At 47.3% G+C, this 23,230-nt stretch overlaps 1 protein-coding gene across 1 annotated transcript; it reads right to left on the bottom strand.

The window, feature by feature from the left end:
• Nucleotides 1-51: 51 nt before the first annotated feature.
• On the bottom strand, nucleotides 52-21,912 carry LOC141082875 (uncharacterized). Its single transcript, XM_073566895.1, has 2 exons — nucleotides 17,305-21,912; nucleotides 52-305 (listed from the first exon to the last, which is right to left on the bottom strand). Exon 1 carries the CDS (start codon nucleotides 20,551-20,553, stop codon nucleotides 19,597-19,599), a length of 957 nt encoding a protein of 318 aa, XP_073422996.1. The 5' UTR covers nucleotides 20,554-21,912; the 3' UTR covers nucleotides 52-305; nucleotides 17,305-19,596.
• Nucleotides 21,913-23,230: the final 1,318 nt, after the last annotated feature.

Here is a 23,230-nt window from a genome sequence, read left to right as displayed (position 1 = left end):
TAGTCAGGTGCGGGGCTGAGCTGCTTGGTTTTCGGATCAATTTGCAAATTCCTTGGAGTCGACGATGCGAAGGAGCAAACAGGCGAGGCCGGCGATAACAGACGGGCACAAATCTAGAAGCCTGGCGCCCAGTTCTGCTCCTGGCATCAGCCGCGCTGGTAAACATGTTGCACAACTCTTTAAACGGTGAAATTCCATCACGTAGGCCCGGTGCGACGGCGACATCCAATAATCCGGAATATTTGATATTCTGGCATCGACAGGAGGCGGAATTATTCCGGGATCTTACGCTGCCGGCAGTTATTCTGGTGGAAAGAAATAGAAGAATGAAAAATTTTTTAACATTTTGAAAATATTAAAATAAAAACGAACGAACAGGAATAGTCCAGCCCCGCCTTCCTGACTCTTCCCTAGATATCACAAGATGTTATTCAGCGTATGGCCCTTTAAGAACTAGGTTTCTCGCACATTCGGGCCCATGGCTCTATGGCAGATACAGTTGTGGCCAAAAGTATTGACACCCCTGCAATTCTGTCAGATAATACTCCGTTTCTTCCTGAAAATGATTGCAAACACAAATTCTTTGGTACTATTATCTTCATTTAATTTGTCTTAAATGAAAAAAAAACAAAAAAGAGAATGAAGCAAAAACATTGATCATTTCACACAAAACTCCAAAAATGGGCCAGACAAAAGTATTGGCACCCTCAGCCTAATACTTGGTTGCACAACCTTTAGCCAAAATAACTGCGACCAACCGCTTCTGGTAACCATCAATGAGTTTCTTACAATGCTCTGCTGGAATTTTAGACCATTCTTCTTTGCAAACTGCTCCAGGTCCCTGATATTTGAAGGGTGCCTTCTCCAAACTGCCATTTTTAGATCTCTCCACAGGAGTTCTATGGGATTCAGGTCTGGACTCATTGCTGGCCACCTTAGAAGTCTCCAGTGCTTTCTCTCAAACCATTTTCTAGTGCTTTTTGAAGTGTGTTTTGGGTCATTGTCCTGCTGGAAGACCCATGACCTCTGAGGGAGACCCAGCTTTCTCACACTGGGCGCTACATTATGCTGCAAAATTTGTTGATAGTCTTCAGACTTCATAATGCCATGCACACGGTCAAGCAGTCCAGTGCCAGAGGCAGCAAAGCAACCCCAAAACATCAGGGAACCTCCACCATGTTTGACTGTAGGGACCGTGTTCTTTTCTTTGAATGCCTCTTTTTTTCTCCTGTAAACTCTATGTTGATGCCTTTGCCCAAAAAGCTCTACTTTTGTCTCATCTGACCAGAGAACATTCTTACAAAACGTTTTAGGCTTTTTAAGGTAAGTTTTGGCAAACTCCAGCCTGGCTTTTTTATGTCTCAGGGTAAGAAGTGGGGTCTTCCTGGGTCTCCTACCATACAGTCCCTTTTCATTCAGACGCCGACGGATAGTATGGGTTGACACTGATGTACCCTCGGACTGCAGGGCAGCTTGAACTTGTTTGGATGTTAGTCGAGGTTCTTTATCCAACATCCGCACAATCGTGCGTTGAAATCTCTTGTCAATTTTTCTTTTCCGTCCACATCTAGGGAGGTTAGCCACAGTGCCATGGGCTTTAAACTTCTTGATGACACTGCGCACTGTAGACACAGGAACATTCAGGTCTTTGGAGATGGACTTGTAGCCTTGAGATTGCTCATGCTTCCTCACAATTTGGTTTCTCAAGTCCTCAGACAGTTCTTTGGTTTTCTTTCTTTTCTACATGCTCAATGTGGTACACACAAGGACACAGGACAGAGGTTGAGTCAACTTTAATCCATGTCAACTGGCTGCAAGTGTGATTTAGTTATTGCCAACACCTGTTAGGTGCCACAGGTAAGTTACAGGTACTGTTAATTACACAAATTAGGGAAGCATCACATGATTTTTCGAACAGTGCCAATACTTTTGTCCACCCTCTTTTTTATGTTTGGTGTGGAATTATATCCAATTTGGCTTTAGGACAATTCTTTTTGTGTTTTTTCATTTAAGACAAATTAAATGAAGATAATAATAACAACAAAGAATTTGTATTTGCAATAATTTTCAGGAAGAAACTGAGTATTATCTGACAAAATTGAAGGGGTGTCAATACTTTTGGCCACAACTGTATATAGGCGGGGTGAGAAATCTTGATGAAACGCGAGCTCTTCATGGTGAAGTGATGGCAGGTGGCGCTGTTTTTTGGCAGTGAATGGTCCCTGAGCAGAGAAAGAATAAACCCTGCGTGCAGATGAGGCGCCATCCACGGGACTGCGCGACGGCTGAAACGATACCATGGCAACAGTCACTCCCAGCAACTATAACATAGGGTTAACCTTTTTGATTTCACTTACAATAAGGCCTCCTTCACATGTCCGTACCTCCGGTACATGTGGTGACAGTTTTCACACATACCGGAGACACGTACACTTGTAGACCCATTCAAGTAGGCGGGTCTGTGCACATGTCAGTGTGTGGGAAAAACACGCTGACATGTCTGTTTTTTACCAGCATCACGTGCCGCAAAACATCCCGCACATGTGCACATGGCTGACATTCCTGTGTCGTTAGTGAGACGTACCGGCACCTAGGAAGCAGCGGTACAGTAAGTGTTGAATAGAGGGGTGTCCACACTGTATTGTTTATTTAAATAAATAATTGGAAAAAAAAACTGCTTGATATACCTCCATTTTTGACAACCAGCCTTGCTAAAGCAGACAGGTGACATCAAATCCACAGATTAGTAATGGAGAAGCGTCTATACAGTAAGACACCTATCCACTACTAATCCTATAGCTATATGGCAAATAAAGACATAGCCAGAATAAAGTCCTTTATTAGAAATAAAACAAAACACATTTCCATTTTTATTTAAAAATAGCAAACATAGTTATACTCATCAACGCCTAATTCCAGCGAAGCCTTCGTCTCCTGTAATAAAGCAGAGAAAAAACAACAATATACCATACCTGGCCATCATTCTGTCCCACGCCGTATTCCATGTCTGTGGGATAAAGTTTTCAAACTGGAGGGTGCCAAGATGCGACCATCCAGGCTGAGAACCACTTTTGACTGAGCTGCTGCAAGCACAGCCTCAGTGACCGGCAGTAACCTCGATGATGTCACCAGTGGGTCTCAGCCTGGATGGTAGCATCTTGTCACCATCCAGGTTGAAAACTATTCATCCCCCAGACATGGATTACAGCGTGGGACAGAGCAACAGACAGGTGAGGGATATTGTTGTTTTTTTTATTTTAGTTTTATTACAGGAGACGAGGGCTTCTCTGGAATTAAGCATTAGGTGGTTATAACTATGTTTGTTATTTTTAAATAAAAATGGAAAACGTTTTGTTTTATTTCTAATAAAGGACTTTATTCTGGCTGTGTCGTTATTTACCATACAACTATAAGATTAGTAATGGATAGGTGTCTTATAGACACTCCTCCATTACTAAGCCGTGGGCTTGATATCATCTGACAATACAAATGTGACATCAACCCCACAAATATGAAGTCCACTTGCAACTGCTACAGAGCAACAGAGAAGGGGTGGGAAAAGCACCAGAATTGTCGCATCTAATAAATGTGCCTTTTCTGGGTGGCTGAGGGCTGCTATTTTTAGGCTGGGGGTGCAATATCCATGGCCCCTTACCAGCCTGAGACTTCCAGCCCCCAGCTGGCAGCTTTTGCAAAGCTGGTTGTGTAAAATGGGGGGAGACCCCCATGCCGTTTTTTTATTATTTGAATAATTTTAAAAAACAGCATAGGGACTACTCTATTCTTGATAACCAGCCTTGCTGACAGCTGAGGGTTGCAGCCCCCAGCTGTGAGTTTTGCCTGGCTGGTTATAGAAAATACAGGTGACCCCATGCTGTTTTTATTATTTATTTATTTATTTATTTATAGCTCAGGCTGCAGGTGATGAATGCTCCCATCAGCCGCTCCTGCTCTCACTTATCAGTTCAATATAACTCATCATTCTCCCCTGCTTGCGCTGATCGCTGGCAGAGCAGGAGAAAATGATGAGAACCGTGTTCAGCACCTGGCGCTGGGGAACAGCGCTTACTGTACCTCTGCTTTTCAGGTGCCGGTGCATGTTGTACTGATGCGGCACACGGTTGCCACATGTATGCCGCAAGTATTACACACATGGACACTGACATCTTCGGCAGCGGAAATATCAAGACGTATAAAACCGGCCTAAGAAGAGAAGTAGCACCCAAACTATATCCCTGGGAGGGCACGTGGGTTCTCACAGTATGGCCGCATGACAGCCCACATGAGTCACAAGAGACGTCGGCACGAACCAAAGGAGACGAGATTCCTAAAATGTCCAGGCAGGATATTAATGATGAAAAGTATGAGGAGATAATTATTACTGGGTGCAAGGGGAACAGCCGGAGAACCCCCAAAATGTACCGAATGGAAACTAAGAATGCCACCTATGACCAGAGATCAGCGGTGACATCACTGAGAATGCCGCCTATCCATCACTAGAGATCATAGGTGACATCACTGGGAATGCCGCCTATCCCTCACTAGAGATCAGCAGTGACATCACGGAGAATGCCTTCTATCCATCACTAGAGATCAGCAGTGACATTACTGAGAATGCCTCCTATCCATCACTAGAGATCAGAGGTGACATCATTGAGAATGCCTCCTATCCATCACTAGAGATCAGCAGTGACATCACTGAGAATGCCACCTATCCATCACTAGAGATCAGAGGTGACATCATTGAGAATGCCTCCTATCCATCACTAGAGATCAGCAGTGACATTACTGAGAATGCCTCCTATCCATCACTAGAGATCAGCGGTGACATCACTGAGAATGCCTCCTATCCATCACTAGAGATCAGAGGTGACATCACTGAGAATGCCTCCTATCCATCACTAGAGATCAGAGGTGACATCACTGAGAATGCCGTCTATCCATCACTAGAGATCGGCAGTGACATCACTGAGAATGCCGCCGATCCATCACTAGAGATCAGCGGTGACCAGGGCCGGCGTTGGCAGCAGGCAGCTGCCTAGGACCCCCGATCCCCCAGCTAGCGGCACATCACACAGCCGCTATAGGGCCCGTGAGGCAGGGGGGCCCGCCTGCCGCCAGCTCCCACTGCCGCCGCATTGAACTATACAGGCATCATAGACGCCAGTACAGTTCAAAGCAATGATGGAGGAGAGCGTCAGTTGACGCTCCCTCTCTTCTCATTCCCCTCTGAAACTGATTGCGGGTGCGCGATGACGTCATCGCGCGCCCACTGTGTGCCTGGCAGACTGTAGCTGCTGAGACAGGAGCCGGGAGCAGTGCAGGCACGAGGAGAGGATTGTGTTTTCTTTTTACTATAACAGCGAGTACTGGACTGTGGGGCCATTCTCGGGGGGAGGTGGGGGTTATATGCTATGTGGTGCTGTACTATATACCATGGGGGATACATTATGCATTATATTCTATGGGGGAGGCTGTGTTATATAATATGGGGGGGCTACATTATATTCTATGGGGGGCTGTATTATATTTATTTTATTCTATGGGGGGGTGATTGCATCATACTCTATGAGGGGGCTACATTATACTATATGAGGAGGCTACATTGCATTCTATGGAGGGGCTAGATTATATTGTATGGGGGCTTCATTATAGTTATGAGGGGGCTACATTATATTCTATGGAGGCTGCATTATACTATGAGGAGGGCTACATTGTATTCTATGGAGGGGCTACATTATACTATATAAGGGGCTGCATTATACTCTATGAGGGGGCTGCATTATATTCTGTGGAGTAGCTGCATTATACTATAAGAGGGGGGCTGCATTATTTTCTATGGGGGGTTACATTATGTTGTATGGCGGGGCTGCATTATACTCTGTGGGGTGGTTGCATTATACTATATGAGGGCTGCATTATACTGTATCGAGGACTATGGGGAATATATTTTACTATATGAAGAACTATGGGGTGCATTATACTATGGGAAGTGAATTGTACTATATGGATGACTGGCGGTGTATTATACTATATGGAGCACTATGAGGAGTGTATTATACTATATGGCGGACAATGAGGAGTGCATTATATTATATGTAGGACTGAGTAGTGTATTATACTATATGAAGGACTGAGTATTTTAATATATGGAGGGCTATGAGGAGTGTATTATATGGAGGACTATGGGGCAAATTATATTATATGGAGGACTATGGGGTGTAAACTGTAGATGTGCTGCCGATAACATGATACTGAATGGTGATCTGTTAGTCATTGTTCTGTCTCCATCATTCTTTCACAGACGGTGGAAAGAGGCCTGGAAACAAGTGTTGAACGACTTCAAGATTGTCGATCACACTCATTTAGCGTCCTGAACTCAGCGCATGTAAATACAATCGAAATGCTTCCGTGTGATGTGCAATATGTTAGCATTTGGGGCCCCATTTTAAACTTTGCCTAGGGCCCCACTTTGCCTAAAACTGGCCCTGGCGGTGACATCACTGAGAATGCCGTCTGTCCATCAATAGCGATCAATGGTGACATTGTAAAGGTTCGTCGGATGCAGGAAACAGGAGGCAGAGAAGGGGTTAACAAAAGTTTACTTCAGCAAATATTGAATATGTATTAAAGGAAACCTCTGAGCAGGGAGGTGTTAAGGCAACTAGTGAACTATACAGGAAAACACAGCAAGAGGGGTAAAAGTGAAATTAATGACATCGATTGGAAGTTTTGTTGGAGAGTGGTTGGAACAGCTCTCAACGGCGTTGCAGTCCGTGAACAAAGTCTCTGGCTCAGCTGTGTAGAAACAAAATGCACTGTCTCCTGACCGTACCGAAGTATCCGGGTACGCTGGTCTTGGGTCCGTTGAACTTGGGTCCATTAGAGAAAGAGTACAGTTCCTTCTGTGGGTTCTTAGAGTGTGACGCAGTACAGAGGGAGTACAACGCCGCACAGGCCACAGGGGTTAAAAGGCCTCGTGCAGGATCACCACGTCCAGGAAAGGTCAGTACGTCTGCTGCACTACCTGTTATGGGTCTCATTCGTGGAGGGACACTGGGTAAAGGGAATAAAAGGCAGACAGTCTGCAAAGAGCTGGCGGCAGTTGGCTCCAAGTCTTTCTCCTTCCCGCGCTCAGCCCCTTTTAAGTCTCCCACGCCCCTTTCTGTCAGGTGCTCGAGTTCTCCCCACCCAGGTAAGTCACCCCCCTGCAGCAGTGACGACGGTCCCGACTGGTCCGGAATACATTCTGGAGCCGGAATTATCGTTCACCCCCTTACACTCCTCCTTTCCTTTCACTCGCCTTTCCAAGGGCGAGACATCCCAGAACGCGTTACGTCTGTGATCTTTCTCAGCGGCCTGTTGCCAAATGAATTGTTCCTGGTTGTACTGGTTGGGGGGGCTGTCTAGCCGTTGTATGTTCAGAGCGATGTAGACTGGAAGCAGAACTGGAGTCCCTCAAGTGTGGCTGTACCTGGCTGTTCTGATGTTGGGGAAGCCAGGTCAGTGCCCGCAGTAACAGTCCCTTCTGAGGTTCCAGGATCCTGATTCTCAGATACATTTTCAAGCTGCTGTTCTGGATCCTGTTCCTCTACTGTGGGAGAGACCACCTCAGACGTTTCTTCCTCGGGTATGGGATCCTCATAGAGGCATGGCAGCAACATACTTCGGTGCACTACCCGGGTGGGAGCACTCCCCTCTCCTTCTGGTTGAATTTTATAGACGGGCCCTTTCCCGCTGACCCGACACTTCACCCGGTATGGCCGACTCTCCCATCGATTCTCCAGTTTGTCCCGTGGATGTTTTTCCCTTACCAACATCCGGTCTCTGACCGAGAGATCTGTCCCACGCAGAGGGAGTCTCTCAGCGTGCTCCAGCTTCTGGAGTCGGGTTTGTACCAGCCGATGTAGGGTCTGCAGATGATGGCGATGTTCTGGAACCTAGGTAGACACCCCCGTCCGTGGGTAGTCCCCTCCCCCCCGGGTCCAATTCCAGCTCCGTGACTCTTTTCCCTTCACGGCCGAACAACTCAGAGTAGGGCGTGAAACCGGTGGTCTTGTCCACTTGATTACTATAGATCCACACTAGCTCAGACACTTACTCAGGCCACCGAGCCTTACGATCCTCCTTCAAAGTTCTCAGTATTTGTATAAGGGTAAGGTTAAAGCGTTCACAGGCCCCGTTTCCTTGTGGATACGGTGTGGTATGGGACCGGTCAAACTGGTAGATCTGTTGTAACTCATTCATGACTCTCCCTAAAAAGCAGGCTCCCAGATCAGTGAATCCATTGCGGGCATCCGTAGACCTGAATAGTTTTTACAGATGGCGTGAGCTGCCGACTCTGCCGTTTGATCTTGAGTGGGTGTTACCACAGCGAACTTCAAGAAATGATCGACCACCACCAGGCAGTGGTCATATCCCTGATGTTCCGGTCCGATAGTTAAGTAATCAACAGTCAACAGTTCCAAGGGTGCTCAAGTCACAATAGTCTGTGTCGGGGCCCTGTGTTGTGGAGATTTGGCCAATTCACACGCCCGGCAGAGTTTAAAAGCTGCCTCAACCGCTGCTCTCAAACTAGGATGATCGAAAAAAAAAGTTGCAGCCAATGGAAGGTTTTCTCTGCACCAAAGTGAGCTCCGCTCTAGTGAGCTTCTGCAGCGATTTTGGACAGCACCGTCTCGGGGATCACCACCTGCCAAGAGGCTCCCAATTCTTTCTGCAGCTGGACTTTACGATACAGCAGGCCATTCTTCATCTGGAGTCGCTCCCACTGTCAAAGTATTTTTAGTGCTTCGGGAGTCAGAGTACTTCTTTGTTCTTGCCTGGGCAACTGTTTCGCAGTCACCCATTGTCGAAACAGGGCAAGTTCACCGTCCTCCTACTGTAAGCAGACCCATTCGTCCCTGGTTCTTCCCAACACTCATTTGCACGGGGAGGTCCAAATTTGATCCAGCGTCGCCGCCTCCATCCCAGCAGTCTTCTGAAATTGGGGAACTTCCTCATCCTCCAAAATCTCATCAGGGTTCTTTCCAGGGGTGGCATGCCTTACTCTGGACAAGGCGGCGGCATGGCTATTTTCGGCCCCCCTCCTGTAAGCAATCTTATACTCAAACTTCGCCATCCAGGATACCCAGCATTGTTCGAGGGCCTCTAACTTAGCGTTCTCCAGATGCGCCAACGGATTATTATCAGTGCGCACCAACACTTCCGAGCCGGCCAGGTATTCAGTGAACCTCTCCGTCATAGCCCACACCAGCGCCAGGAACTCCAGCTTGAAAAAACTGTAGTTTCCTGGATTGCGTTCGGTCCTTCACGATTCCGACTAGCGTAAGAGATCACCCTCTCTTTTCTGTCCTGCATCTGTGACAACACAGCCCCAACCCGTGTAAGCTGCCGTCAGTGTGGAGAATGAACGGCACAGAAAATTCAGCGTAAGCTAGCACCGGTGCTCCAGTTAGCGCCTTCTTCAAGTCCCGAAAAGCTCTTTTTTGTTTCTCTTCCCAACGGATGGGCTGGCCTTTTGCATTCAGGGTACCCCTTTCAAGAGCTCTAACGGGCTGCACCACACGGGCAAAGTTCTTCACAAACCGACGGTAGTACCCAGTCAATCCTAGGAAGGCCGGACGTCCTTTACGGTCTCCGGAGTTGGCCAGTCTTGGATCATCTTAATCTTTTCCCGGGACGGTTCCACTCCCCCCGCTGAAACGACGTGACCCAGATACTCAATTTGAGTCAGGAACAGGTGGCACTTCTGGGGTTTCACCTTCAGTCCATACAGGCGGCTCAACACCTGCTCCAGTCTCCGCAGGTGATCTTCAAACAAGGAAGCATACACTATGATGTCATCCAAATATATGAGCGTGGCCTCAAAATTCAGGTCTCCTAAGCACCTCTCCATGAAACGTTGGAACGTACCAAGGGCGTTGGCCAGGCCGAAGGGCATCCTGTTGAACTCAAAGAGTCCCATGGGTAGAATAAAAGCAGTTTTCACCCGGTCCTTCTCAAACATGGGCACTTGCCAGTACCCACTAGCGAGATCCAACGTCGAGAAGAATTTGGCTTTTCCCAAAGCGGACAAGGACTCTTCAATCCGAGGCAGGGGATAGGAGTCCCTCAGGGTGTAGGCGTTGAGCTTACGATAGTCTACACAGAACCTCAATGTCCCATCTTTCTTTCGTACCAGCACGATGGGGGCCACCCACGGACTTTGGCTCTCCCTGATGACACCTGCCTGTAGCATCTGACCGAGCATCTCTTGAACCTCCTGGTACAGCTGTGGGTGAATCTGCCGGTATCGCTCTCTGATAGGCGCTGCTTTTCCTGTTGGTATTTCATGAGTGATTCCCGTCGTACAGCCAAAGTCGTCCTCAAGACTTGCAAACACGGACCGGTATTGCCCTAATACGGTCTCCACTTCTTGAACTTGCGCAGGTTTTAGTCCGGACTCAGCACACATCTGTTCTAATATGCGGCGCCCCTCATGGATGTATTGGGGCTCTGGCATTGGAGATATGGTCACTGTCGCTGACCAAGGGTCGTCCTGTTTAACTGACAACTGTATGACTTGGGGCAGAACGATTTCCTCAGGCATCCCCACTATCCATGCTACTTCACTCCTTGGTGACAATACTACTTCTTGATCAGTCAAGTTAACGTAGCGTACCAGCACGGTTCCATCTCGTACAATGGCCAGAGATCATGCCACCACCAGTCCGGCTGGCAGCGGTTCAGTTAAAGGGGGTTCCAGCTATACGTCCACCCCATCCAGCGGGGCGTGGGCTCGAACAGGCAGGGTCAGCACAGTCTGCCCCGGGGGCAGAGTGAGTTTAGCGGAGTTCGGCACGGTCACCTTCCCCAGCGTTTCTCCATGGTTGGATGACTCCTGAGCAGCATGAAGCAGTCGTTGAAATACTTGCCTCTGGGGGGTATGGATGCTCCATTGTTTCAGGGATAAGTGAGCGGAAGCAATCTCCTGAATTCCTTCAGAACGTTCATCCCCAGAGTGACGGTATGACTGAGTCCGGCTTCGCCCTGAGTCAACACTAAACCCTTTGGTCCAAGGTCTTGGTCGGACAGAGAAACCTGCATCCACACCACCCCTGCGACCGGGATGGGCAGGTGATTTGCTGTCAACTTTACTACCGGGCCCCACTCGGGCTGTAGAGTCTCTGGTAAATGTAGATGGAAATAGGTTTCGGGCATCGTGGTCACCTGAGACCCCGTATCCACCAGACAACGCACTGCTCACCCGTCAAATTCAGCCCAGACTAGCGGGCATGGGGACACTAGGTTTGTGGGACTCACTACTCCTTCCTTTCCACTCTGGCTCCAGGCAACGTCCCCCAGGCTCGGAGCCCTCTAGTTTAACGGCCGGCGTGGGAGAGGTCCACCCCACCGCGGGCTATCTCTCTGCAGTTGAAGCAGGTGACAGACCTCGGCAGACGGGACCTTCTGGCCTCACTACTGGCGCTCGGACCAGTTTCAGCTTTTTCCTTCATCTGAGCCAATTCTCCTTGGATATTCAACAGCTCTTTCCTCATCTCTTCAACCCAGGGGGTTCAGTGACAGCATCCACTGTTGCTTCCCCACTCTGGATCTTCCCTACCGGAACCGTCACCCTCGGCTCTTGTTCACGTAAGCGGGCCTCCCTCCCTATGTTAGCAAAAGAGATGCAGGGGTCTACCAGTACTCGCTCCCTCAGGGTCTGTTTTGTCAGGACGTCCAGTAGCCCAGTCACCAACAAATCACGCAGCACGACATCTGTTGGCCCTATTCCCACTCCGTCCTAACAATGGCGGTATGCAACTCTTGTACGGCATATACTGCGTCACCGTCTCCCCCTCCCTTTGCATACGGCTAAATAGGTGAATCCTAAGTTCCCCTACATCAGTGGGGTCCCCCTGGGTTGCTTCCAAAATCTGCCGTACTTTGGTCATGTCACGGTCTCGGGGGGCGCGAGTCTCTCCATCCAGGGCCATAATGGCCACCTCAGCCTCTAGCGCGGGAGTCATTGGGTGCATTCTCAACATTCCTCTCATGCGCTTGGTCCAACTCCACAACATAGTGTTAGACCCCATGTATTTGGGCAAATTGCTTAACATGGCCCCCAGGGAGATACTGGTCCTGGGTCCAGCTGCCTGTTCTGCCGACTCCATGCTGCTGGACTGCATCCTGCTGACTACGCCAAAATGTAAAGGTTCGTTAGATGCAGGAAACAGGAGGCAGAGAAGGGGTTAACAAAAGTTTACTTCAGCAAATATTGAATATGTATTAAAGGAAACCTCTGCGCAGGGAGGTGTTAATGCAACTAGTGAACTATACAGCAAAACACAACAAAAGGGGTAAAAGTGAAAGTAATGACTTATCAATTGGAAGTTTTGTTGGAGAGTGGTTGGAACAGCCTCTGGCTCGGCTGTGTTATGGGTCTCATTTGTGGAGGGACACTGCGTAAAGGGAGTAAAAGGCGGACAGTCTGCAGAGGGCTGGCGTCAGTTGAGGAGAGAGACAACCTTCGTCCTGCTCTGTAGTCGCCTTCCCGCGCTCAGCCCCTTATAAGTCTGCCGCACTCCTTTCTGTCAGGTGCTTGAGCTCTCCCCGCCCAGGCCTATCCATCACTAGAGATCAGCGGTGACATCACTGAGAATGCCTCCTATCCATCACTAGAGATCAGCAGTGACATCACTGAGAATGCCGCCTAACCCCATCACTAGAGATCAGCAGTGACGTCACTGAGAATGCCCCTTATCCATCACTAGAGATCAGCGGTGACATCACAGAATGCCACCTATCCATCACTACAGCTCAGCAGTGACATCACTGAGAATGCCTCCTGTCCATCACTAGAGATCAGCGGTGACATCACTGATGCCGCCTCTCCATCACTAGAGATCATTGGTGACATCACTGAGAATGCCTCCTATCCATCACTAGAGATCAGAGGTGACATCACTGAGAATGCCGCCTATCCATCACTAGAGATCAGCAGTGACATCACTGAGAATGCCTCCTATTCATCACTAGAGATTTTCTACTAGACATTGCTCCTACTGGCCAGTTTCCTACTCCACAATAATGAGGGGTAATACCCCGAAACAGCTGTCTGTGGATGGATACCATGTTTTGGCATAGGTGGTTTCCTTAATTGGAGACTGCCCTTCCCGTGGTTGTTCCTTCCTGGGGAAAGACCTGGCTAGCCATTGCTTGCGTTGAGAAACGTGATGGTGTCTCCGCGGCTTGTGTTTTGCATGTTTTTACATATTTCCCATAAGGGATGGGGGCATTGCTCTAGAATCACTGCGTTGAGAAACGTGATGGTGTCTCCGGTGTTGGATGTTGATCTCCATGAGTTCATTCATCCTCATTTTTCATAGAGATCAGCAGTGACATCACTGAGAATGCCGCCTATCCATCACTAGAGATCAGCGGTGATATTCTGCCACCGATATACGTGGATGAGATGTGTCTGAGGGATGTGATCACGAATCTCTATATAAACAATGGCAGATAGCGTTACTCGCCAGCCTGTGCTCCCAATCCCTATCAGCGGCGCGTGGTGGTCCGGAAGGATGATACAGTGATGAATTCAACAGGCTTTATTTACACTACCTTGATGAGATGTCAAGGAAGATGAAGGAATGGAGATGAGGTAGGAGTGAGGACTGTAGGTTAGAGCTGTTATAGAAGCACCAGATGAGAGATGATAGGAGCTCCAGGTTGGAGGTAACAAGAGAATTCTTTCTCCAGCTCTGCAGCGCATGTGTGTTACAAGATGGCCCGGAGTATAAAAACAGGAAACAGAACGAAAAAGATAGGAGGAGCTATAGACAGAGAGGTAGTATGGGAAAGTACCATAACAAAATATTACAGTGTAATACAGCAATGGCCAGTAGATGGCAGCAAAGTATAACAAATACAATAGATGATAAACTAAGTATATACCATTACATAAATGTCCATGTATGGCTGAAAGTCTAATCAGAATAAACTGAAACAGCACACTCCCCGTCTGAAATCCTTGGATTTCACATATCAACAGTCTCGAATTGGGAGTGTTTACCTGAAGTACATGGAGGGATACCTCAACCTGTAAGATAAAAAAACAATGCATGCAATGCGACAATAACATATTGTTTAACAAGATAGACGAATGTCTATAACGAGTTCCTGAAGTAATCCAAAGGATAGCCCATCTTCGGATTGGAGTAGCCGCGCTAAGCCAAACTGTCTCCAACCCATTTGTAATCCAAAGGCCTAAGTTCCTTGAAAGAGTTCCTACTGATTGGATGGATAATCAATCCTCAACTGGTATGAGTAAGATAATGTCTGATATAGGCCTAATGAAGGATTTGGGGTTACCTTGCTTAGCAACTGTCACTTCTACCTTGCGTACCTTGCCATCGTCACTTGTAAAGGTTTTAGATATAAGTCCCATAGGCCATGCGTTTCTTTCCTCCCTCTGGTCTTTCATGAGGACAATATCTCCTACTTGTAAATTTGGCTTTACTTGTTGCCATTTTCTTCGCTTTTGGAGAAGTGTCAGGTACTCCTTCCATCTATTCCAGAAACAATTAGCCAGATGTTGCACATGCTTCCACCGTTTCTGATATTTGTCACCGGACACAGAATCTTCAGGCGGGTTAGGAACAGTTCCAAGTTTCTGGGTGAGCAGTTGCGGGGGGGGGGGGGGGGGGGGAGAATAGTAGGAGATTCTGGATCTATAGATATGGGTACAAGGGGTCTTGCGTTTACTATAGCAGAGACTTCTGCTAAGAAAGTGGTCAAGGTCTCATGAGTGTGTCTTGAAAGATTTGAGTCCATCAGCATAGATTCCAGTATCCGACGAGTAATGCCTATCATTCTTTCCCATGATCCGCCCATATGGGAAGCATGGGGAGGATTGAAGATCCAGGTACAGCCATTGGTTGTCAAGAAGTTTAAGTTTTGGACTGGTGTTGAATTCAGTTGTACTTCTCGACAGGCCCCTACAAAGTTTGTTCCACAATCAGATCTTAATTGTTTTACTGGTCCTCTGATGGAGAAGAATCGTCTTAGGGCATTGATGAAACTGGAGGAATCCATAGACTATCACTTCTATGTGTATTACTCGTACACTCATGCACATGAACACCGCCCAATATTTACTTTCTGCATGTCCGCCTCTGGTACGACGTGCAGCGACTGCCCATGGGCCAAAAACGTCCAAGCCAACATAGGTAAATGGAGGCTCTGTGCTTGTCCTATCGGCAGGCAAATCAGACATCTGTTGTTGCAGTTTTCCTCTTGTCTTACGACACTGAACACAATGATGTATTAAACGGGAAATCGGTCTCTTTGCTCCCACAATCCAGAGGCCCGCAGCTTATGGCTCCTTCAGTGAAGTGTCTGCCTTGATGTTTGATTTTTTCATGGTAATGTCGTATTAGTAAAGTGGTGATATGGTGATGACTAGGAATAATTAGAGGATTCTTTTCTGCCTCATCCAATTTAGCCTTGTTTAAACGACCAACTCTCAATAAACACCTCTCGTCTATTATTGGGTTTAAGTTGACAATGGGGCTGTTTATAGGAACGTCTTGTTTCTTACGTATACATTCCAGTTCCTTGTGAAAAACATTCTGCTGCACATTGCGTATCACAGAGTTCACTCAGAGCAATGTCTTCTGCAGAGAGAGGCTTATGGCAGATATGCCAACCATGACAATCAGTGTTACTGTCCTTATTGCGATAGCATTGTACAATGTGTAATAACCTTGCAATGGCATGAACCAACCTCGTCCATCTTGAGAAGCGATCAAAACGCCGACAGTCCATGCCAACCTTCTCTTTGAATTTGGTAATGAATGTGCTGACATCAGGACGGATCTCTGGGTCGACATCTGGATCCTGAAGGTTGAAGCTGTCTTCAACGGCAGTCTCTTCGCATTGGTCGTGAAGAAACCCTGGTCCTGTTAACCAAGAAGAGCTTGCGAAGGCATCAATAGACACTGGTCTTGTAGCAAGGTCCGCAGGGTTAAGATGGGATGGGACATGCTGCCATTGCTGGGGCTTAGAGGATTTCCTGATTTTTTCCACGAGGTTACTGACAGACGTAGAAGCGTTTCGTCTGGTTATATATGTAGCCCAGAACTACCTTACTGTTTGTGTAGAATTTTGTGTCATCCACGTGAATAGCTAGTTCGCTCTGTATGAAGTCTGCAATCTCTATGGCTAGTACAGCCCCACAGAGCTCGAGTCTGGGTATGGTGTGCTCGGGTTTAGGAGCCAGTTTAGCCTTTCCAAACAGAAATCCAACATGGGCTGCATTGTTATAGTCTACAATCTTCAAGTAAGCGACAGCAGCAATAGCTTCAGTGGAAGAATCAGCGAATACATGAATCTCTTTCCTTTGACTCGTAGCTAGGGATGCCGGAGTGTAACAACGTGGTATGTGGATCTTATCCAAGGCGCAAAGAGATTCTCTCCACGACTTGCACCTTAGTTGTTGGTCCACAGGGAGTGGTACATCCCAGTCCTTAATGCACTGTTGTCTCAGCAGGAGCTTGCCTTGTATAGTCAGGGGTGCGACAATCACTGACCTCAGGGAGACCAGTCAAAGAAAACACTGCGGCAGCCGGAAAAGGCGCTCAATCAGTGAAATCCTAGGTGCATTGCTCCCTGGGAAATGCGAATATGCAAATAAAGTCCGTGGAGCCTCATTTAAGAGTCTCAATCACGGGACTAGCCAGATCTTCATCCAGGGAAGGACCCAGCCAAGGGGTGGTTCCTTTCGGAAACCACCATTACCACCATATTAAGTGGCCCTTTAAGTCAATGTCCAGTTCTTTACGAGTTTACAGATATGACAAGGGAAATACCAAGGCCAGGTATCCATCCACAGACAGCTGTTTCGGGGTGTTGCCCCTCAGTGTGGAGTAGGATTCTGGCTAGGTGGGAGCAATGCCTAGTAGACCAACATCCGAAACAATCACTGACCTCAGTCAAAGAAAACACTGCGGCAGCCGGCAAAGGCGCTCAATCAGTGAAATCCTAGGTGCATTGCTCCCAAGTGGATCATATAGAGACTGTTCACCACTGACAGAACCCCGCGCTTGGTAAATGGTTTTTCCGCACCACTAACCTGAAAGCTGAAGGAGTCCTTTAGCAAGTTCCACCTCAGGCCTAGGCTTCTCTGCACTGGTGGATTATCTGGGCCTAGATTCAAGTCCCTAAATTCCACGGCATGATCATTAGGGTGAAAGGCCTTCATGACAACAGCACTATTGGAGGCAATTTTATGCAATCTTAAATGAGCTTTAGAAAGCATACCTTGTGTCCGTTTGAGCAGATCTATGGCTTCTTCCGCTGTGGGCAGGGATTAAAGGCCGTCCTCCACATAGAAGTCCTTTTCAACGAACTGTTGGGCATCCTTCCCGAACTCTGCTGCGCCATCGGAGGCTGTCCTACGCAGGCCGTATGTAGCGACTGCAGGAGGACTGTTTCCGAACATGTGCACCTTCATGCGGTACTCGACAATTTCCTTGTTGGTGTCATTGTCTCGGTGCCATAGAAAACGGAGATAATTTCTGTGATCTTGTTGCACGACGAAACAATGGAAAATTTGTTCGATGTCGGCGGTAATGGCGACCGGTTCCTTTCTGAATCTCATGAGCACTCCCACCAGGTTATTAGTCAGGTTCGGACCAGTGAGGAAAACGTCATTCAGAGATACGCCGTCATGTTTGGTGCTTGAATCGAACACCAATCTGATTTGTTTCGGCTTTCTTGGATGATATATTCCAAAGGAAGGTAGATACCAGCATTCTTCATCAGCTTGCAATGGTGGAGCTGGCTCTGCCTGGTCATTGCGAAATATCTTGTCCATAAAGGCTATGAAATTTTCCTTCATTTCAGGCTTGTTCCTCAATGTTCTCTGCAATGAGATGAATCTAGATAAGGCCTGTTCTCTGTTAGGAAGCCTGGTCCTTGAAGCCTTGAAGGGTAAGGGAGCAACCCAGAGGTCAGATTCGTTTTTGAAGAATCCACTGTCCATCATTTTAAGAAACTCCTTGTCTTCTATGGATAAGACGACTTTGTTGTCATCTTTTGCTGTGTGAAACACTGTTCTCCCAAAGTCATCACCATAGGGAGTAGGAATGATGTCAGGCTCTTGGATGCAATCAGAGAACCTTTCACTTCGTAGTGATGAGGGCATGGCTTAAAGTGAGTTGCGCGACCATTTTGGAGCACATAAGTTTTACAGGCATTGACTTCGGATGCCTTGTGACTCCTATCCAAACATACATCGCCGACGATCACCCAGCCTAGGTCGAGTCTTTGGGCGTATGGAGCATCATCTGGGCCGTTACATTGTTGGCGCACCTTGTGGACTTTCAAAATGTCCCTCCCGAGTAGGACCAGAATATCAGCATTCATGTCCAGAGGAGGGATTTCTTTAGTCAGGTGCCTCAAGTGGTGATGAAGCGCGGCTTCCGGAGTGGGAATCTCCTCCGTTATCAGGTATCTGGTCACATTCAATTAGGGTTGGCAAAGGTATATGCTCATTTCCCTTTATTGAGGAGACTATGTACCCAGAGGCTATCCTGCCAGAAGTCTCAATACGACCAGAGCAGGTGTTGAGGGTGTATGGAGTCGTTTGTCCCTTTATGTTACAGATCTCAAAGAATTTGGGCCTTGCTAGAGATCAGTTACTTTGCTCATCTATTATAGCATACATTTTGGAGGCCTTGTCAGGTTGTCCTTCTGGATAGACCTTAACCAGACATACCTTGGCACAGCATTTAGGAACAGTTCCTTCTCCACATATCTCAATACATGAGGAGACAGCAGTTGCAGTTGGATCAGGAACTTGTGGCTCCCCGCCATGCTTTTGAGCAGGATTGGATGTCGCAGAAGGTTGCGAGTTTTATGGAGCCGGCGTGGGATGCAAGGCTGTGACGTGTTTATCACTGCTGCATTCAGTGCACGTAATGGCGGCCTTACAGTCCTTAGCGAGGTGGTCTGAGGAGGCGCAACACTTATAACATATGCCAAGCTCCTTGAGGGTATCTTTACGCTCCTGCAATGTCCTTGCTCTGAATCCACGGCATTCTTTAAGTTGGTGAGGCCTTTTGTGGATAGGGCACATACGGTTACTGTCCATGACTTTAGGAGCAATATTATTTGTTTTAGTGAAGGCATGTGTAGTAAGTGGAACGTCAGTCTTTCTCACGGATACTGTGTTCCTTGAATCTCTACGTTTGGCAATGTTATCATACCTTGTAGATGATGATGATGCTGGTGGAGTAGGCTCAGTGAAGTCGAAGCTGGGATCATTCTTCTTCCGAGCTTGGTCACTGATGAACCTGGAAAAATGTGAAAAGGGGGGGAAAGGACACATCATGCTGCCTTTTATACCGTGAGCCGTGGTCTGCCCATTTATTCTGCATGCTGTGGGGCAACTTGGACACTATTGGATTAACGCCATGAGCAGTATCTAGGTAGCTAAGTCCTGAGAGACGTGGGTCTAATTTTGCCAATTCTATTTCCTTTAGCAGGTCACTCAGATCTTGAAGTTTTCTATTGTCCTTGTTAGTTATCTTTGGGAAAGTTTGCAGTCTTTTATATAAGGCACATTCTATGGCTTCTGAGCTGCCATAGGTTTGTTCCAGTCTCTCCCAGGCTGCAATAAAACCTGCATCTGAATAGTCCACATGAACTGCCCTTAAGGTCTTGGATCACTGCTTGAAAGGTCGATTTCCAGGCTCTATAATTCTCGGCACGATCATCAAACTTCGAGAGACTAATGTTTATTAACGCCCAGCAAATCATGTATCTGGCGAAGTCAGACATGTCCGATCTCCCGGTCATTGTTGCAGGATGAACTTGTGGTATCCTTAGGGGATATAAGTTCTCTGGCTTATATGACTGCGACAAATCAGGACGAAATGATGCGGCATAAGGGTTAAACTGCGGTTTAGTCTCTATAGGTTCTGCTGGCTGTGGCCTAAATTGTGAGTTAGTGCTGGAAGTTACCTTGGCAGTAGGTGGCAACATTTCTTGACTTGCGGGCGCATCCGTGTTAGAAACTGGAGGTGGTGCTGGTGCAGACGTTAAATGTCTTAGAACGTAGTCAGAAGTGCGATCAGCTGAGTCCTCCATTTCTCCTGGAATAAGACAATCCAAATTATCTTCTTGTCCCAATGCTTGTTCAAGAGCCTTCAGTTTAGCAAGGGCTGTTGCTTCTTCCCTTTCTGCTTGGAGTATTTTTAATTTCCTTTGAGCTTCCATTTGGGCTTCTACTTCCACTTCAGCCTCCCTCTTAGCAAAGGAGCTTTTTACTCTAGCTTCCTCTGCAGCCGCACGGATCTCCAGTATCTTGTCGGACAATGTTGACTTCCTGGAGTGAGATGATCTGGAAGACGAAGATGTGATTTTGGTTGATGTTGTGCGATGTGACCTGGCTTCTTGGAGGTGAGCGATGCGGAGTTCTGCTTTATCCTGGGCATCTCGTACTAATGAGGTCTTTTCTTGGAGAAGAGTTTCCCTTTCAGCTAGTTCTGCTGGGGCGTCTTCCATGTCAGTTATTCAGGAATGTGATGTACCTTGCAGACAGTCTCTGGTAGCGATCATAGGCGGCAGATAAACTGTAAAATTTGGCGGTTAAATCTGCGGCGTCACTGTGAGAGCGTGGAAGAGCTGCTAAATAGTGATCAACTCTGCCCCATAAATGTTCTAGGTTATCATGGAACTCGTCAGTAATCTCAAAGTTCTCTCTGACCTTTTGTGTCGGCCTGGTTACACGTTTGGGTCGTACATCTTGCTCTGCAGTAAGTGCGGACTCTGCTCCTGCAGCATCTATGGTGTCAGGAACCTGATGTGCTTCACTGGCAGATGGGTCCACGGTGCCTTTTGTGGCATGTTTTAGCTAAGATGGTGGACGGTTAAGACTTGCAAGCAGATAATGCATATACACACAGACAACTGTAGACTTAGGTCTCTTGTTACTATTCTGCCACCGATAGATGTGGATGAGATGTGTCTGAGGGATGTGAACACAAATCTTTATATAAACAATGGCGGATAGCGTTACTCGCCAGCCTGTGCTCCCAATCCCTATCAGCGGCGCGTGGTGGTCCGGAAGGATGATGCAGTGATTAATTCAACAGGCTTTATTTACAGTACCTTCATGAGCTGAGATGTCAAGGAAGATGAAGAAATGGAGATGATTTAGGAGTGAGGACTGTAGGTTAGAGCTGTTATAGAAGCACCAGATTAGAGATGATAAGAGCTCCAGGTTGGAGGTAACAAGAGAATCCTTTCTCCAGCTCTGCAGCCCATGTGTGTTACAAGATGGCCCGGAGTATAAAAACAGGAAACAGAACGAAAAAGATAGGAGGAGCTATAGACAGAGAGGTATTATGGGAAAGTATCATAACAAAATATTACAGTGTAATACAGCAATGGCCAGTAGATGGCAGCAAAGTATAACAAATACAATAGATGATAAACTAAGTATATACCATTACATAAATGTCCATGTATGGCTGAAAGTCTAATCAGAATAAACTGAAACAGCATAGGTGACATCACTGAGAATGCCTCCTATCCATCACTAGAGATCAGCAGTGACATCACTGAGAATGCCTCCTATCCACCACTAGAGATCAGCAGTGACATCACTGAGAATGCCGCCTATCCATCACTAGAGATCAGCAGTGACATCACTGAGAATGCCGCCTATCCATCACTAGAGATCAGCAGTGACATCACTGAGAATGCCTCCTATCCACCACTAGAGATCAGCAGTGACATCACTGAGAATGCCTCCTATCCATCACTAGAGATCAGAGGTGACATCACTGAGAATGCCTCCTATCCATCACTAGAGATCAGCAGTGACATCACTGAGAATGCCTCCTATCCATCACTAGAGATCAGCAGTGACATCACTGAGAATGCCTCCTATCCATCACTAGAGATCAGCAGTGACATCACTGAGAATGCCTCCTATCCATCACTAGAGATCAGAGGTGACATCACTGAGAATGCCTCCTATCCATCACTAGAGATCAGAGGTGACATCACTGAGAATGCCTCCTATCCATCACTAGAGATCAGCAGTGACATCACTGAGAATGCCTCCTATCCATCACTAGAGATCAGAGGTGACATCACTGAGAATGCCTCCTATCCATCACTAGAGATCAGAGGTGACATCACTGAGAATGCCTCCTATCCATCACTAGAGATCAGAGGTGACATCACTGAGAATGCCTCCTATCCATCACTAGAGATCAGAGGTGACATCACTGAGAATGCCTCCTATCCATCACTAGAGATCAGTGGTGACATCACTGAGAATGCCGCCTATCCATCACTAAAGATCAGATGTGACATCACTGAGAATGCCTCCTATCCATCACTAGAGATCAGTGGTGACATCACTGAGAATGCCGCCTATCCATCACTAGAGATCAGTGGTGACATCACTGAGAATGCCGCCTATCCATCACTAGAGATCAGAGGTGACGTCACTGAGAATGCCGCCTATCCATCACTAGAGATCAGTGGTGACATCACTGAGAATGCCTCCTATCCATCACTAGAGATCAGATGTGACATCACTGAGAATGCCTCCTATCCATCACTAGAGATCAGTGGTGACATCACTGAGAATGCCGCCTATCCATCACTAGAGATCAGTGGTGACATCACTGAGAATGCCTCCTATCCATCACTAGAGATCAGAGGTGACGTCACTGAGAATGCCGCCTATCCATCACTAGAGATCAGTGGTGACATCACTGAGAATGCCTCCTATCCATCACTAGAGATCAGCAGTGACATCACTGAGAATGCCTCCTATCCATCACTAGAGATCAGTGGTGACATCACTGAGAATGCCTCCTATCCATCACTAGAGATCAGCGGTGACATCACTGAGAATGCCGCCTATCCATCACTAAAGATCAGATGTGACATCACTGAGAATGCCGCCTATCCATCACTAGAGATCAGCGGTGACATCACTGAGAATGCCGCCTATCCATCACTAGAGATCAGAGGTGACGTCACTGAGAATGCCTCCTATCCATCACTAGAGATCAGAGGTGACATCAGAGACTGCCTCCTATCCATCACTAGAGATCAGCGACTGAGAATGCCTCCTATCCATCACTAGAGATCAGCGGTGACATCACTGAGAATGCCACCTATCCATCACTAGAGATCAGCGGTGACATCACTGAGAATG

This window comes from Dendrobates tinctorius, unplaced genomic scaffold, assembly GCF_039654945.1.
Source record: "Dendrobates tinctorius isolate UK_male_01 unplaced genomic scaffold, ASM3965494v1 ptg000019l, whole genome shotgun sequence".
Lineage (NCBI taxonomy): Eukaryota > Metazoa > Chordata > Amphibia > Anura > Dendrobatidae > Dendrobates > Dendrobates tinctorius.
The sequence above is the reverse complement of the archived record's forward strand: the minus strand, read 5'-3'. Positions and strand labels throughout refer to the sequence as shown.

Excerpts from the sequence above, each read along its gene's own strand:
- LOC141082875 (XM_073566895.1), bottom strand. The coding sequence starts at position 20,553 with ATGGAAGACGCCCCAGCAGAACTAGCTGAAAGGGAAACTCTTCTCCAA.